A 15945-nucleotide genomic window follows, 5' to 3' on the forward strand; every position below is an offset into this window, starting at 1 on the left:
CTCCCACTGGCCCAATCTACCTCCCCCACCCCCATGCCGACCCGACCTGTGGCTTCTCGGCCCCGCGGCTCGAAGCCGTGTAGTTTTATTTGGGGTGGGGGCAGCATGGGTCTGTACACAATAAATAACACGAATATAGGAACTGTGCCCTAATCGCGGTTGGAGGCGGGGATAGGGCAAGACATCGGCCAGGTCTTTGACCTGCATCTGGACAGGGAGACCACAGGTCCCCTGACCTGGGGCGGCGGGTGGCCTGGGGCTGCGGGCTTCGGCGACACTCCCCTCAGAGCTCCACGCGCGCGTCACGGTACGCCCGGTCCAGAGCCCACTCTGGCTGGGAGTCTGTGCCGCCTTCTTGGGCCAGGCGCGCCATCTCCTGCTGAAATAGTGCCTGCCGTGCCCTGCTGGGGTCCACGTTGATCCAGTTGTTGGCGATCCACTTAGTGCCACTTGTGACCAGGCAGCCCCCGTGCAGTGAGTAGTCATCCACGTCGCCCACCCAACCTAGAAGAGGAGGATGGTGTGACCGAGGGAGGTGACCAGAGGGGGCTCTAGGCGGCGCTGACCTGAGCATGATCTCACACAGGCGAAGGGCACGGACAGGGTGGCCCATCGGTGGGCCCACCCCACATCAGTAGCAAAATCTGGCCCCACGGCCTCCTTTGGGGCTCAGCATCTCTCTCCAACTAATGCACTAACACCACCACTGGTCTTCTGAAACCAGCTTTCTTGCTGCCAGACTGTCCACAGCCCAGGCTGGTGATTGATGTGTCCCCAGCCCCAGTGAGCTGGAAGGCTGGAGCCTCAGGGAATCAGTCACAGGGGTCAAGATAACCCAGGAGGCTACACAGGTGCTGGCCACTGGAGTCACTGAGGAGGACCTTTGGGAGGCACCAGGGGCAGAAATACATGCATAAGAGTGCCGAAAGCATCCCACTGGGGTGGCCTTCTGGGCTAGATAAAGGGAAGCTTCCCTCAAGGCACTCTTGGCCTGGTCACAGGCCCTCACCTTGTCCATCAGGCAGGTAATTGTACCAGAAGACTGCTGTGCCCTGCCGGGGCTTGACACGCAGATTCCCCTTGTCACAGTGCCTCCGAGTGTCACGGAGATCTACATCATCCTGAATCAGACTCTGTGGGCAGCAGGATGGTGGGGTTTTCAAACTGTCCCCACTGTGTGGCCAAGCAGCCAAAGGGAAACCAGTCAGAATTGCCCAGGGGATCCCTTGGGCCCGTCATCCCAGCTCTGGAGGGGTATATACTAGGATTGCCCAAGGCCCTGCCATCCCACCAGAGTTAACAGCCTGGTTGGCCCTTACCATTTCATCGTAGGTTCTGTTGTCTGCCACAGGGAAGACAGTCTCGCCCCCACCGGTGACGTTGTTCAAATAAAACAGCACTGTCATGTAGCTGTAAGGCAGGGGGCCCACTGAGCAGCTGTGGACACTCCCGTAGGCTTACCTGTGGGGAGGATAAGCTGCCCAGATTCCCAAGGGCCAGATGGGGGCAGGCTGAGATCAGTGACAACGCTGCAGATCAGTGCCAAGATATCCCTAGCCTGTCCTTCCTCCCACAAACCCAGTCTCTTTCTGTGTGTCACAGTGTTTTGTGCGACCAAGATCACAGGTGTGCTTAGCTAAATTATTGGGAAAGGTAGGCTAGCAGGAGCAGCACAGCCCTGCAGAGGGCTGGCCGGGAGTAGAAGGCGCTGACCCAGAGCAGTCACATGAAGAGAAGAGGCCTGCCTCCCTGCCCAAGCAGGGGAGGGGGACACAGCTTCAAAGGGAGAAGCTGAGGCCTCCAGCTGTGGGGGAGAATCAAGGTCCAGGGGAGGGGACGCCTAAAAAACTGGAGACCCAGTCTTGCCCCTTGCCTCAGCGCTCTGGGGACAAGTCTCAGTGTCTGTGGGCACCTTAGTTTGGCCACTAAGACAAGATGGCCACCCTTCCTGCCACTTGGTGAAGAAACTGGGGGGAGAGATGGGGTATCCTCAACCAGGATGGCCCAATGCCCTCCTGGACGCACACAGGGGACATCCCGTTAGGACAGGGCTGTATTTATGTCATGGGAATGCCTGGCCTAGTAGTGGAAGGTCACCCCAGATGGGAAGTACTTGCCGGCAGGAGGTCTCGAAGGGTACAGACTCATTGGCTATGAGCTTGGTATGGGAGCAGATGGTCTCCGGGTACACAGGCCCGCTGTCCACATGGGCATGGTAGTGGCCTCCCTCGCCATACCGCACGACCTGCAGTGGCTCGCTGAGCTCCACGATTTCAGGTGACAGGCGGGTGAGGCGTAGCACCCTGGTGGGCAGCAGGCATTCAGCTGGGCAGTCCCATGCAAGGTGGCACCCTGAAGAAGCCAGACCCCGGACCTGCCACAAGCTGTGCCCCTGCCCACCTCCCCTGGTAACCCCGAGTCCCCCCCCCCCCGCCACCCCCGCCACGCCCCGCCGATGGGCCCTGTAGGAGCAGGAAGGGGTTACTCAGGAGCCCTTCTCCTGGGATGCCAGAGACCACGCTGGGTGGGGAAGATGAGATTTCCACTAAATTGGGAGCGGGGATCACTCCCTGCAGGAAGGAGGTTGCTTATCTAAAACCCCTGGCTGCTCAGCGGCAGGGGGTCCTGTGGACAGAGATAAGAAGTCATTTCTCTAACTAGCAAAAAACAAACATTCCAGTCTATTCCTAATCCCAAATGTGTGTTGCTGGCCCACAACAACGGTTAATTTGCCTTTGTTAATTGCCTGTCTTTTAAAGGGTTCTAATCCTGGTCTAACAAGTAGAACTTAATCCTGAGTTAGCTAACCAAGCCTGTCCTCTCGGCCCCAGCCAGGAACTTCTGTGAGGGCCCCACAGGCCTGCTCCCTCCCATGTGCTCACCTCTGGCGGATCGCGCGCATGACGTGGTGGGCACCTTCACCCTGGTAAAGCCACGTGTGGTGGCTGTTCCGCACCAGCTCGCTGGATGCCGCCTTGTGGCCCTTCATGTACTTGTGGAAGTCCCGAAGGTCCATTTTGGAGAACTCCTGCAGGCTCAGCACTCCTGCGCAGGGCACCCATCGTCAGTGCCCCCCAAGCCCATGTGAGGAGCCCACAGTAGCAGGTTGCACCAGCCTCGATCCCCCTGGGGGCGGGGGCCTCGGCCACTGGGGGCTCACGTGCACCTGTCCCCCACCCTGGACTCTTGGGTCAGATGAACCTGGCTTCTGTCACATCAGGCCCTCCAGAAAGACCCAGGGAAGTTCACTTCCTCAGTTTAAACCCAGATTTGGCCCCCCAAAGGAAGAAGCCCAACCCCTACAAGATTGGCCAGAGCTGGGTGGCCAAAAGAAGCTTGAACCATATGGCCAGGACCCCCCCAAGAACTGCCCCTGGCCCCCCAGCCTGGCTCTAAAGCATGTACTGGCTACCCTCTGGTCCCATAGAGGGTGAAGAAAGTAGTCAGTGCTGGGTTCTGTCCAGAGCCTTCCATGCTATCGGGTTTCATTCAGGGCTAGTGCCCTGGAGCTCCCTTATGACCTCAGGTCCCGTCCTGAGTGGAATACATCTATCTACCTCGCCAGTCCTGCCTGCTGGGCTAGCAGTCTCCCTCAACAAAGAAAGCCGGGCCATTCTCCTAGACAAGAATGCTCCCTCCTGTTTCTGCCCAACCCATAAAGCAGGAGCTCCACTGGAAGAGTAGCTCGTGTCCATCTATTGACTTAAGGGTGAAACCTTTCTTTCTTTCTTTTTCTATCTTTTCTTTTCTTTTTTAAGTAGGCTCCATGCCCAGCGTGGAGCCCAGCATGGGGCTTGAGCTCATGACCCTGAGATCAAGACCTGAGCTGAGTACCTTCCCCATCTCACCCAGAACTTGGGCATGTGAGTGATGACTACACCTTAGTAACATCTAGGAGTTATTACCCAAGGGGGATGGGGTCCTTGCACGACAGCTCCCCTACCCCAACCACCCCCAGCAGTTAGCATGACTCTAGGTGAGCAAGAGGAAGGCAAGCAAGATCTTAGTTAGACCAGAGACTGTGTCTTCTGGGGAAGACCCTGTGCCTGGCTGGAGAGAAGTAGATGGAGCAGGGAGAATGGCCAAGTTCAAGCTGGCCTCACCAGATCTATGCTCCTGCTGAACCTACACTGGCCTCTGCCAGCCAGCAACTCCCCTCCTGGACCCCACACTCTGCCTGTTAAGGTCAAAAGGGCCTCCAAGCACTGTCCCCTAGACTGTCACCAAGGCATATGGGAGGACCCAGCCTACTGCCCAGGAGTGAGGGCAAGGTTGCATCCTCGCCTCCCCATCAATGGCTCCTCTAGAAGCTGGGTGTACGGCGGGCAGGAGGCTCACAGGGACAGACTGTGGCGAGGTATGAGCTCACCATCACCATCAGGGTCAGCCTTGATCGCAGAGTACATCTCCTGAATGTTCTCTGGAGTCATCCACCGTCCATTTCCCAGACGAGTCTGGGCCAGGACCTAAAGCACAAGATGGTCCCTCAGTGGAGTGGCCGCAACGATGGAGAGCCACCAGAGCATAGACAGTCGCCCAGTTCTTGCTGTAAGGGCTAAGGGTGCTGGTGATGGGGTAATGGTTGAGGACACAGGGCAGAGCCTGAGGTCCCTGAGCTGAAGGGAGGGTAGGCAGAGAGGCCCACAGGCATCTCGGGAGGTGGCCAGGAAGATAGTAAGAGATCTGTGGGCCATCGGCATTCCTGGCCCTGTTGGGACTGTGGCCTTCATGGCCAGCACTGTCAGCTGGTTGGAGGCAGAGTGAAGCACAGGACTGTAACCCACTCAGATACTCCAGGTCAGAAAGGGGAGGCCAAGGCCTGGGTGCAAACAGGGAACAGGCACCAAGGGGAGGCCTGGCCAGGGCATGATCACCAGGCTTGTCCAGAAGACCAGGCTCAGTGGGGCGAGAGACCCTCTGTATAGGCGAGGGACCCTCCACCTTGCCAAGACCTCTGTCAGAAGCCTGGTGTGAGAGGCATATAAAAGAGACACAGACTCCTGGCTACCCTCAGACCTGCCACCCCCTCCACCATGAGTTCTGTGGGTCCCCAGCCACGTCAGCAAGGAATCCAGACCACAGATGGCATTACCACCCAGGAACTGTGGTAATAAATGTCATCACCCACAGGGGGATCCTCCTGCCACCTTCTGGGGTTCCCGAGGCAGCAAGGAACTCTCCAGGGAAGGAGAAGGGGGTGGGGCTGGAACTGGGCAGGCCACCGGAAAGATAATTCTAGGCACTCCCACCCTGGGCCTACTCCAGGCCGCAGGATCCCAACCTCACGGAGCTGCAGGCGACCATCGTGGTTCTGGTCCAGCAGCCGGAAGAGGTCCAGCTGGCTGACCTGCATCGTGCCCATTGCCTCCTCGTATTCTTCAGTGGGCAGAATCTGGCTGCGCTGTAGCCCCTTCATCTGGGCCAGGTGGATGATGAGCCGACACTCCTCATCACTCAGGAAGCCAGGGATCTCTGCCAGAAGAGGAGGTGGGGGAGGCCACGGACTGAGCCAGGCCACTGGTGCAACCGGTGCCTTCCTCTTTGCAGTTCCTGCGGGACTCCCGTGCCCCGGCACTCCCCGGGTCAGGACTTCACACGCGGCTTTACCTCTGCTCTGCACTCTGACCCCAGAACTGAGCTGTCCTGCAAAGGTTGGCTAGCACTCGGAATGTGGGGCTTTTCTCTTTGATGCTGACAGCAACCATTTCCTGGGGAGCCCTGGGAAGTTTGCTAGAGCTAAGCTGAGCAGGGGCTCCCCCCACCTCGGAGTGGGACTGAAGGCCAGAGGGCTGACCTCCACTTCTGATTGGGTACCTACTTTAAAATGGGGTGATGGTGACTGGATTTTGCTTTCATTTTTGCTTTTCGGCATGGATCAAATAAAAACCAAGTGTAAAACATTCATTGCTGTAGGTCAGTCCTTGCCATCCACTCTCCTGCACAAGTGGGCGCTGACTCATCTGTCCAGGGCTGAGTTGCCCCGTGCTGGCATGTCCGTCAGTGGGTGTCTCTTAGGGTTTTGGCTCTGAGAAGATGCCCCAGGTGTCCTTTGCTTTGGGAACAAGCGTACACTGAACATCATGCCTCTAAGTCCGAGTACAGGCTAGGCGGGCTTGGGGCTCAGCTCCAGGGGCTGGATGCCCCCACGCCAGCTCTACAAGCAGTTTGGTCATGCTGGAAAGTGAGTCTCGCACCTGGGAAGCCCACATCCCAGTAGTCCCGGGCACTCATAGACCGGAGCATGGGCCCTGCTTCCTCTCCTCGTTCCCAGGAGAGAGGACTTCCTTAGATGGGGACCAAGAGGCCCACAGAGGAACAGACTGGAGGCAAGGCCCTGTGGCCACAGTGAGCCCTCAGAGCTGCAGAGCGGTCTACCACCTCTCAGGGTCATACTCCCAGCATTAAGTTCCAGGCATTGCCATGAGGAAGGAAAACGGCTGCTCAGAGCCAGGCTTGGAAGGGCTTTTAGTGGTTATCATAGCAGATTATACTTAGGTGGCACGGATTCTGCATCCTGTCCTAAGCATGTCATCAACTCCTGAATCCCTACACTCACCCTAGAAAGCTGGGCCCCTTCAATTTGCCTTTCCTGTCCCTGACACCCTGCAGGCACAGAGATGTGAGAGACTTGCCAGGGACCTTCCAGGCTGTCATACTCCAGAGTCCATGCTCAAGACCACATTCAGCTTTCCTGGATAGATGACCCAGATGCAGTGACAAAGAGGGCAGGATAAAGGCCCCCACCCAGGCCGGCTTGACCTCCCAGCCCAGCAAACCCAAAAAGGGTGTGAGCCATCCACTACCGGGTGCGGGGGGGGGGGGGGGGGGGGGGGGGGGGGACACGCAGCTCTGGACAATGGGTTAGACCAAACTGCTAATCAACAGTCACCTCCAGGTAGCTTAAAAAATAAGTAAACAAACAAGAAAAGTAAACCAGAAAAAGAAAAAACACAGGCCCAGGTTTCTTCAGTTTATTAAGCGCTGGTAATCCGCAGGCCCCAAGATGCCGCCAAACTCTACAGTCCCCTGCGGTGTGCTAATCAGATGCAAATGGCCCAGGCCAGCACACTGGGGCCTAACCAGATGGGTCCCAGCACCAGGGACCTGCACAAACACCGGTTCCTGGGGTGTGGGGACAGACCTATAAAGGTCTCAGGCTCAGCCCATTAAGACCAAGGAAGACAACGCGGGTGATGGATCAAGGGCTGTGGCTGTTAGTGGCCCTGGTGGTGCTCTGGGTTGATAGTGGAGCAGGGGCTCCCCGGGGCCCCACACGGTGCATGCCCATTCCCCAAGCCATGGCCCTGTGCCACGACATTGGCTACACAGAGATGCGGCTGCCCAACTTGTTGGACCATGACACGACGGCCGAGGCTCTCCAGCAGTCGGTCAGCTGGCTGCCCCTGCTGGCCAGGGAGTGCCACCCGGATGCCCGCCTCTTCCTCTGCTCCCTTTTTGCCCCTGTGTGCCTCGACAGGTAGGGCAGGGACTCCTAGGTGGGGCAGGGGGAGGGGAGCTTTCCTCTGCCAGGGCCTGTTCACTAACCATTACAACGTACCTCTCAAGGCTGGGTGGCGACAGGGGTGGGGAGGGAAATGAAGGATTGTCTTGTCAGGGTGTTCCTGGCTCAGGGGAACAGGTGCCCATGGAACAGAGGAGACATAGGCAGACCATCAATGATTGGAACCCTTGGCATCAAGGGCTCTTGAATGTCAAGGTATGGCAAATGGGTAGGATGCTTTGGGTTGGGAGGGCTGGAACCCCTCTCCAGGGGGGTGTGGAAACTGTCTGCCCAAGGAATCCTGGCAAAAGGTGGAGCTCATCTGAGGGCCTTTTCTCCCAGACCAGAGATCGCAAACCTGATTCCCCAGCCTAACCTACCTGGTGAACAACAGTGCCTTTGGTCCCTCCTCTGGGGGACATTCCCAGAGCCTCAGGGTGACCATGCCAGTGGCACCAAGAAGGGGCTCTTTCAGAATCCAATGATTGGGCCTCTGCTCTTTGCGAACCCCAGCCCTGGCCAGACACTGCAGTCTCCCACATGCCTTTCAGGACAAGAGGGAGGGCTCTGCTTTCTCCCTCCAAGATGGGGAGTTAAGGCCCAGAGGGCAGGGCCCTTCGCATATGCCCTTCTCCAGGGCACTGGATGTCTGCCCCAGCTGGAGGGGGAGGTGCGCTGGAAAGCAGCCCTGGCCACACAGAACGGTGGGGGCTGGAAGACCGAAGCCCGGTGGGGGAGGGGGGGAAGGACGACGACATGCGGGGGCAGAGAGCTGTTGCTAGGTGACCAGGTGTCGTTGCCCAGCAACCGCGAAGTCCCTGGCTGTGCCTGAGTGGGGGGTGGTGGTGATGGAGAGGAGGGGGGGGCTAGCCTGGACTCCAGGAAACCCGGTCCTGACCGCCCCGTCGCCCCGATCCTTCCATCCTTCCCACCTCCGCAGGGTCATCTACCCGTGTCGCAGCCTGTGTGAGGCCGTGCAGGCCAGCTGTGCGCCCATCATGGCCTGCTACGGCTACCCCTGGCCGGCCATCCTGCACTGCGGCCGCTTCCCCGCCAGCCACGGCCTCTGCGTCGCGGCTGTCTCCAACGGCTCCCGCCTGGGCCGCCCACGTGAGTCCCCCCACGGCTCCCAGGCCCGGCCCACCGGCAGCGCCTTACCCTCCCAAGCCACTGCCCGCAGAGCCAGAGGTACACGGGTCTCTCTGGTAGGGGAGACAAGGGACCAGCCACAGCAACGGGTCTCAGAAAGGGTGAAGAAGGAGGGGCCAGCGGGAGGCCCATCCCCCATACCCCCCCCCCCGTTGCCGGCCCTTCCCCCACTTGCTCCAGACGGAGCCTCACTCGGCCCCTCCCCCCAGTGCCTCGGGCCAGCTGCAGGGACTGTGAGTTGCAGGACGCCCGCTCGTCCAACGAGGTCCTGGATGCGCTCTGTGCCAGCGACTTTGGTGAGCCCCTAGCGTCCAGCATCCCTTACACCCACCTCACAAGTGCCTCCATCCCAGCTCCCAGATCGGTGTAAGACAAATGAAAGAGGGGACACTCAAATGCTCTACCTGGTTAGAGCTACAAGATAAAGGCCTTTAACAAGTGTGGCATCGCTAAAACAACACACTGAACCTGCCTAGGAGGGTGGCAGCCAGGGCTTCAGGTCTTCCCCAGGACCCTGATTCAGAGTAGAGCATCCAAGAGGGTGTGGTTCACCAGGTGGAGGGGATGGGAGGTACTCCCAGAGGCCCTGCGCCTCACCCCACTCCTCTGATCCCATGCAGCAGTGAAGGTTAGGCTCTCCCGATGCAACGGGTCGTCCTCTGGTCTCTCACACTGCCACCTGGACTCCCGGCTGGAGGTGCTGAAGGCGGGCCCACTGCCTGCCTCGGAACTGGCCCCTACTCTGCGTCGCTGGCTGCAGCTGGATGCCACGTGCGTGCACAACCTCTTGCGAGGAAGGCTCGCTGGCACCTACGTGCTAGGTGGGGAGGTGCAGGGCCCTCGGCTGCTGGTAACCACGGCCTATGTTTGGAGCCAAGGCCACCGACATCTGCAGCTGGCCGTGCGTAGGTGGCACCATCACCAGTGCCCACGGTAGGGATTCCTACAGGCAGGGAGAGCCAGCCACACAAAACCCGCGCTGCCCTGGACACACCTAAACCCCTCTCTGCTGCCCATCTTGGACACTTGCAGACCAGAGTCCCGAGAAGCCCCGTGAAGGACCCAAGCAGGGCAGAAGCCCACTGCTGTGGCCACAGCTAAGGGGCCCCTTCCTAGACTACAGTGCTCTGCCCAGACACGAAGGAGGCTGGCTCCCCTAGCAGGGGAGTGTTTGCTGGAAAGGCAAGACAATCTTTCTGTCCTTCTGTCCTTCCCAGGCCTGGGATGACAGCCTGGCTAATGCCTACAAGCCGGAGCAGCCCAGGCTGCCTCAGGGCAGGTGCAAAGCCTCGGGCTAAGCTCCTCCCAGGCAGGATGCTGCCTGTCAATCCCACATAGACTTGGTTTTATCTGCCTGACCTTTACTGAGCCCAGGTCCCACCAAGCTGCAGGCTTGTGCAGAGAGCACAGGGGGTGGGGAGAAGTCCATGCCGGAAACTGCCTTCAGCTGCTTACCAACCTGAACTCTCTCACACACACACACACACACACACAGAGTTTTCCCCCTATTTCTGGGCCTCCAGTGTTTGTCATCCTAAGTAACTGCCTAATTGTTTTCTTGAGCCGACTTGGAAATCCTACGATAAAACAGTCATGGTTTTAAGATAAAACTGTTTTGTGTACTGTTGTCAGTTATTCATCGACCTTAAGTAGTTAGGAAAATGGGCTAAAAATCTTGTTGGCCTTCGGGAGGCGACCCCTGCTGCTCTTGAAGGGAATGCCAAATAAGGGGGCACCTCAGGGTGGTGGGAGGTCACTCTGAGCAAACAGACAGGTGCTGGTCCGGCTGAGTGCCCAGTAAATCTCACCAGGCAGCCAGTCATGACCGGCAGCAGACAGACTCCAGCTGCTGACTACTGAGCCTGCACAAATCAGGCCTCTCCCACATGCAGCTCACCTTTAGGGGTAGAGGTACGAATGACAAATAAATACCGAGACTGTCTCCAGGGTTACTAAGCGACAAGAAGAAAACCAGGCAATCTGATGCAATGGTATCTAGGAACCTCTTAAGACCAGTCTGAGGTCAGGAGAGGTCTCCGAGGAGGGAATGTGTGTGCACAGGCCCAGTGGACCAGAAGGCACCCTCTGTGGGATGGCCAGGTCTGAGCCTTCTGGTGGAGGGCACAGCACATGTAAGGTCCCAGGGCAGAATGAGCTTGGGGACAGCAGGGAGTGAGGAAGGAGCAGCAGGAGAGGAAGGCACCACCAAATGACACTTAGAGGTGAAGTGGGAATCTTGGAGACTTTTAAGAAAGTGGGCGGTAAGACTAATCTGTTGTTTAGACACAGAATGGGGGTGAGGTAAGGTGGAGGGAGAGGTGAGCCACGTGAAAGGTGGCAGTGTCCCCAGAGAGATGACAATGACTCAAAACTGGAACACCTCCCTTCTGAACTAAACAGGTCGAAGTCCTCAGCGGACTTCTGATGGTCCAGATCCTTGTGGAATGCCTACCACACTAGGCACACTTCACAGATATTATGCCAAGAACTCAGAGTGGGGCTTTGGTGGTCTAGGTCCCACTTGCCCCAGGTCTTTAGGGACAAAGGTGGGAAACAGGGAAATGTTTCCCCAAAGGGAGACTGGAGTTTGCATGGGGTCTTCCCCATGAAGTTGTGGGACTCCCTCCCCTGGAGATGGGGGCACTCTGGGGTAGAACCAAATCCCTTTGCCCCGGTTTATATCCTGAACACCCACCTCTCAAGCCCTGGCGCCTTGGGTCCCTGAGGCTGAGGGTGACAGGTTTGGGACCAAGAGTAGCAAGACAGAGGTGGCAGAGCCCACAGTAGGCCCATCCTCCTTGGGCCCTCCTGCCTTTTTAGGGTGACAGGAGATGACTAAATGGGCAGGCAGAGAAGACAGACACTGCTCCTTCTTGAGATAAGGCTTCCTTTGGGGGTCCATCTAACACCACAGAATTCAGGAACTGCCCCCTTTCCGACATCCTCTCCCCCGTGCTTTCCCTGCCTCACAAGTGGACTTCCTATAATCCCTAATCTCTTCTTCATGTGGCTCACCTCACATGGTGAGGTGGTTTCGTCAAGGAGCAAGTCCCAGGACTTCCTGGGTAAAACCGGGGACAATGCCTAATACCAGACTCAAAGTCAATGTAAGAGTTGGGAGAAAATGGGGGCCACAGCTGGAGCTTCTTGCTGCAGCCATCCTAACCTGCCGGTACACAGACCCATCCAGAGGCTTAACGAGAAGCAGTTTACCTTGTGCCAGATCTCTCCTGCTTCCTAGACTTTATGGGGCTTGGGTCTCTCATTCTCTGCTCTGTAGGACTTTGATGCAGCAGCTGCATGTTAGGGGCTGAGGGGTCACAGTTATGGGTCATGATTCATTTAACCTAATATACATCTGAATTGTGTACATACAGGTCCCAAGAAGGCTGAGAACACAACCCCTTCAGGCCTGTCTGTTCACAGCAATGTAGCAGTAAAGGGGTGAGTGTTGCTCCCTTGCCTGGATCACCCTTTCTTTTTTTTTTTTTTTTTTTTTTTAAAGATTTTATTTTTATTTATTTATTTGACAGAAATCACAAGTAGATGGAGAGGCAGGCAGAGAGAGAGAGAGAGGGAAGCAGGCTCCCTGCTGAGCAGAGAGCCCGATGCGGGCCTCGATCCCAGGACCCTGAGATCATGACCTGAGCCGAAGGCAGCGGCTTAACCCACTGAGCCACCCAGGCGCCCTGGATCACCCTTTCTTGACAGTCACCTGGCTTGATCCCTTAGCTCCTAGAGGTTTTGGCTCAAATATCTTTCACAAGGAGGCCTAGCTTGGTCACTCTATTAAAAGTGTCAACACCAGCTGAAATTCTGCCTTATTTGTCTGCAATCATTTATCACCAACTGACACGCCATATATATTTGTTTATTGTCTGTCTCCTTATTTGAATGTCAGCTTCAGGTGTGTGTGTGTTGTTAGTTATTTTTGTTTGTTTGGTTTGTTTGTTTGTTTTTCCCTATTTGGTTCAATGCTGAGTTCCCAGCACTTAAAATAGTGCTTGGCACAGAATTCAACCTTATGCAGCAGTAATAATCATAGTAACAATAACCTTTTAGGGCTCCTCCCACAACGGGACCAGCATAACCTATTTCCCCTTACACTGCATGCAGTGTTCTCATAGGTCTCAAAGGTCTCGGCATAATTCTCAGCCAGGGCCCTCTGCCCCAGAGGTAATGGCAGGTGCTCAGACGCTCTGCTTTGGTCCCCAGCCCCCTCCTGAAAGCCTCTAACTCACACCATCCCCCAGAAGGCAGGAACAGCCCCGGGTCTACAGGTAAGTGTGTCACCGACACTGGATACCCAGGGCCGGGTGCACAAAGCTATCCTGGGCAGGGTCATAAGTCTGGGGAACCCCCACCTTGCTGACACTGGTGGTCTCAAGAACTTCGAGAGTCTTCTCAGCTAGCAGGGTGGCTAGACAGTACAGGCTCTAGAGGCAGGCTGCCTGGGTTCTAACCCTAGCTTTGCTCCTGAGCTAGCTGTATATGCCTGGAGGACCAACCGCACGCAGTTCTGTGTCTCACTTTCCCACCCGGTAACGTAAGGGTGGGATCCACACCCACCTCATATAGGCGTTGTAAGAATTAACTGAAACGATCTCATAAAGCCTAGGGCAAAACCAGAGCTCAGGAACTGTGAGCTTATGATGCTGGTTCCAAATGAGGTCACGCTGGAAGGTTTTGCCTACTTATGGCTGAATACAACCGCATCCTAAGAACCCTCGTCAGACCACAGGGTCCACTTTGGGAGTGAGATTCATCCTCAGAGGCCCTGAGATCAGCTAGGTCCTGGTTAGCAGTCTCTCCCACCCTCCCCCAGTTCTAGAATGTGATAGAATTAATGATGGCAGAAAGTGTCCAAAGATGGTTTCAAATGAAGTGTTTAGACAACCGCCTAAGGGTCGCATTGCCCAGCCCTGTAACGGAAGGATCAGCTGCAGAGTAGGGGTCAGAGAGGGGAGTGTGGAAAGGTCACCCTGTGACCCTATTACAGAGGTGGACGTTGGTACTTCGCTTTGGGAAACCTTTGGGTGATAAAAGCTACTCCGAAGCAGCCATTTTCAAAACAGAAGTCACGTGGCCAAAGCGAGCCTCCGAGCGCCCCCAAACCGCAGCCCCTGGCCCTTCCCAGGAGCGCCCAGCTGACTTACCGAAGAGCAGCGGCTTGAGGCTGAGGGTTCGGATGAAGTGATCCCTGTCGGCGACCAGCTGGACCTTACGCTCGTGCCCCACCTAAGGGAAAGGGGCACTGCGGGCAGCTCGGGCCCCAGGCCGCGCCGCCCGAGGAGGGTACAGGGGCCCGGGCCCCGAGCGCGACGAGTTAGGGGTGGGGGTGCGCGCGGGGCAGACGACGCAGGGAGCAGCGCGGAGGTCGTGGGCTGCGCGCCGGCGGTCACGGGCTCGCCGTGCAGGGCCTGGAACCCGGCGAGACGGGGGTCCTCACCTTGATGCCCTCCAGCCGGGCGAGGGGACCCAGGGTCGGCGCGGGCCCGGGGCCCTGGGCGCGGTGCTGGGGCCCGGGGTCGCTGCTCTCGTCCCCGTTGCTGTAGTGCACGAAGAGCAGCAGCGCCAGCACGTTGCCCAGGTACAGGTGCACGAACACCATCAGCACCAGGAAGTAGGCGCGCGAGCAGATGCCGCGGGGCTTGCACAGCGGCCGGACCGGCGCGTCCTCGCAGTCGCCCAGCCCGGCGGCGGTCCGGGCCCGCTCGTGTCCAGGTGGCGCCCACTGCGGACTCGCGGCCTCCGGTCTCGGGGCCGCCGCCGCCGCCGCCATGGCGCCCAGGTCGCGCGCACGCCCAGGGGAGGGGCCGCGGGGATGCCCGCGCCGCGCGGCGCCGTCGCCTGGACAACCGCCGTGGAGCCCGCGCGCGCCGCGGTCTCTAGGAGACGGTGCCTGGGGATGCTGCACCCGCCGGGGCCGCCCGCGCCCGCCCCTGCGCGGCGCTCAGTCTCCCTTGCGCCCTGGACCCTGGTCCACGCTGGAGTTTATCTTCCCGGGGTGGGTTACTGTCCGGAGGAGATGCACGCACCCCAGGGCGGAAGCCGGCCCCTCCCCCACGCGCAATGCCGGGGCACACAAGAGCAGCAACATTAAAGGAAACCCCATTGATATTTTCTCCGTCCCCTAGTTAAGATGCACTTCCTCTTCCTAGAAAAGTATGCCCTGCATTTTCTTGCTCTTGAGAGTGGGGTGACAGCGACGAGGCACTGCCGAAAGATGACTCAATAATGCGGCGGTCTGGGGCCTCCGCGGAGGCCGACTACTGCGCATGTGATCCTGTAGGACCCGCAGCTTTCGGCACTGTCGCTTGCCAGCTTAGACTGCCAAGAATGCCTTGGAGTTCCGCTCTGCGACCTCACAGGGAGGCCTATAGGAGTCAGGCCTTAGGAAGGAGCGGCTGGATGTCCAAGGTCGCATACGTGCATAGACCGTGGGATCCAGTCTGGAGTGGTCAGAGAGGGCTTCCTGGAGGAGCCCTGGCACCAGGAAGCTCAAACCCCTAACAACCTGCGGAACTCAAAAACGTTTCTTGCCTCAAAGTTGGCACAGGGAAAGAGGGAGAAAGGCACTTTTCTGTGAAAGGGGGACTTTGCTATAATTGAGACACCATTGCCTCAGAGGATACGTGGATAAGACTGAGCGCATTCAGGGTGGTGTGACTGTAGTCGCCTCAGAGGAAAAGAAACTCAAATTATCACCAGGTTTGGAGAAGGGAGGACATACCAGCGGCCCAGTGCCAAAGCCTGGGCATTTTCATGCTCCCTGCTGTACTAGGGCTGCGTTATCCTCAGGCAGTGATGCATGGGCCCCAGGGCAGAAGCCAACCCCTTCCTGTGGACAGGCAGACAAGAGCCACACCGCTGAGTCGGTCTCACTAGTAGTTTTCCCCTTACCCTGTTAACAGCCCCTTCTCCAGCCCATTTTCTTCCAGAAAAGTGGAGTCTGCATTTTCTGGTCTCCCCAGAGCGGGCCAGGGGCTCCAAAGGCAGGCCCATCTCCTTCTCTTGGAGATTCTACACACAGGGGCGGATTTCACCAGTGCCTGAGCATGTGGGGAGCACGTGGGTGCACCCACTCATCCAGCCACCCTCAGTGACCATCTTGTCAATCTCCTTGGGATACTACAGAGAAACACTGCCCAAACAAAGGAGACATTCTGGACATGTCTAGTGGGGAGGAAGAGGGGGAGGTGATAATGGGAATCGTTAGGGTTCAGCCGAAGTCGGGATGTTGACCAACCGGCACCAGCCGTCCAGTATTCTGCTTCAGATCGAGTGGGAAGCCA

At 57.7% G+C, this 15945-nt stretch overlaps 1 protein-coding gene across 1 annotated transcript; it reads right to left on the minus strand.

Moving 5' to 3' along the window:
- Nucleotides 1-69: 69 nt before the first annotated feature.
- P4HTM (prolyl 4-hydroxylase, transmembrane) lies at nt 70-14470 on the minus strand. Its single transcript, XM_004760694.3, has 9 exons — nt 14100-14470; nt 13807-13888; nt 5282-5472; nt 4370-4466; nt 2883-3045; nt 2118-2303; nt 1320-1410; nt 1010-1133; nt 70-504 (listed from the first exon to the last, which is right to left on the minus strand). The coding sequence occupies exons 1-9, from the start codon at nt 14430-14432 to the stop codon at nt 284-286; spliced, it is 1488 nt and encodes a 495-aa protein (XP_004760751.1). The 5' UTR covers nt 14433-14470; the 3' UTR covers nt 70-283.
- Nucleotides 14471-15945: the final 1475 nt, after the last annotated feature.

Source organism: Mustela putorius, unplaced genomic scaffold, assembly GCF_011764305.1.
Source record: "Mustela putorius furo isolate JIRA1106 unplaced genomic scaffold, ASM1176430v1.1 tig00000095_pilon_pilon_pilon, whole genome shotgun sequence".
In the NCBI taxonomy this organism is placed as follows: domain Eukaryota; kingdom Metazoa; phylum Chordata; class Mammalia; order Carnivora; family Mustelidae; genus Mustela; species Mustela putorius.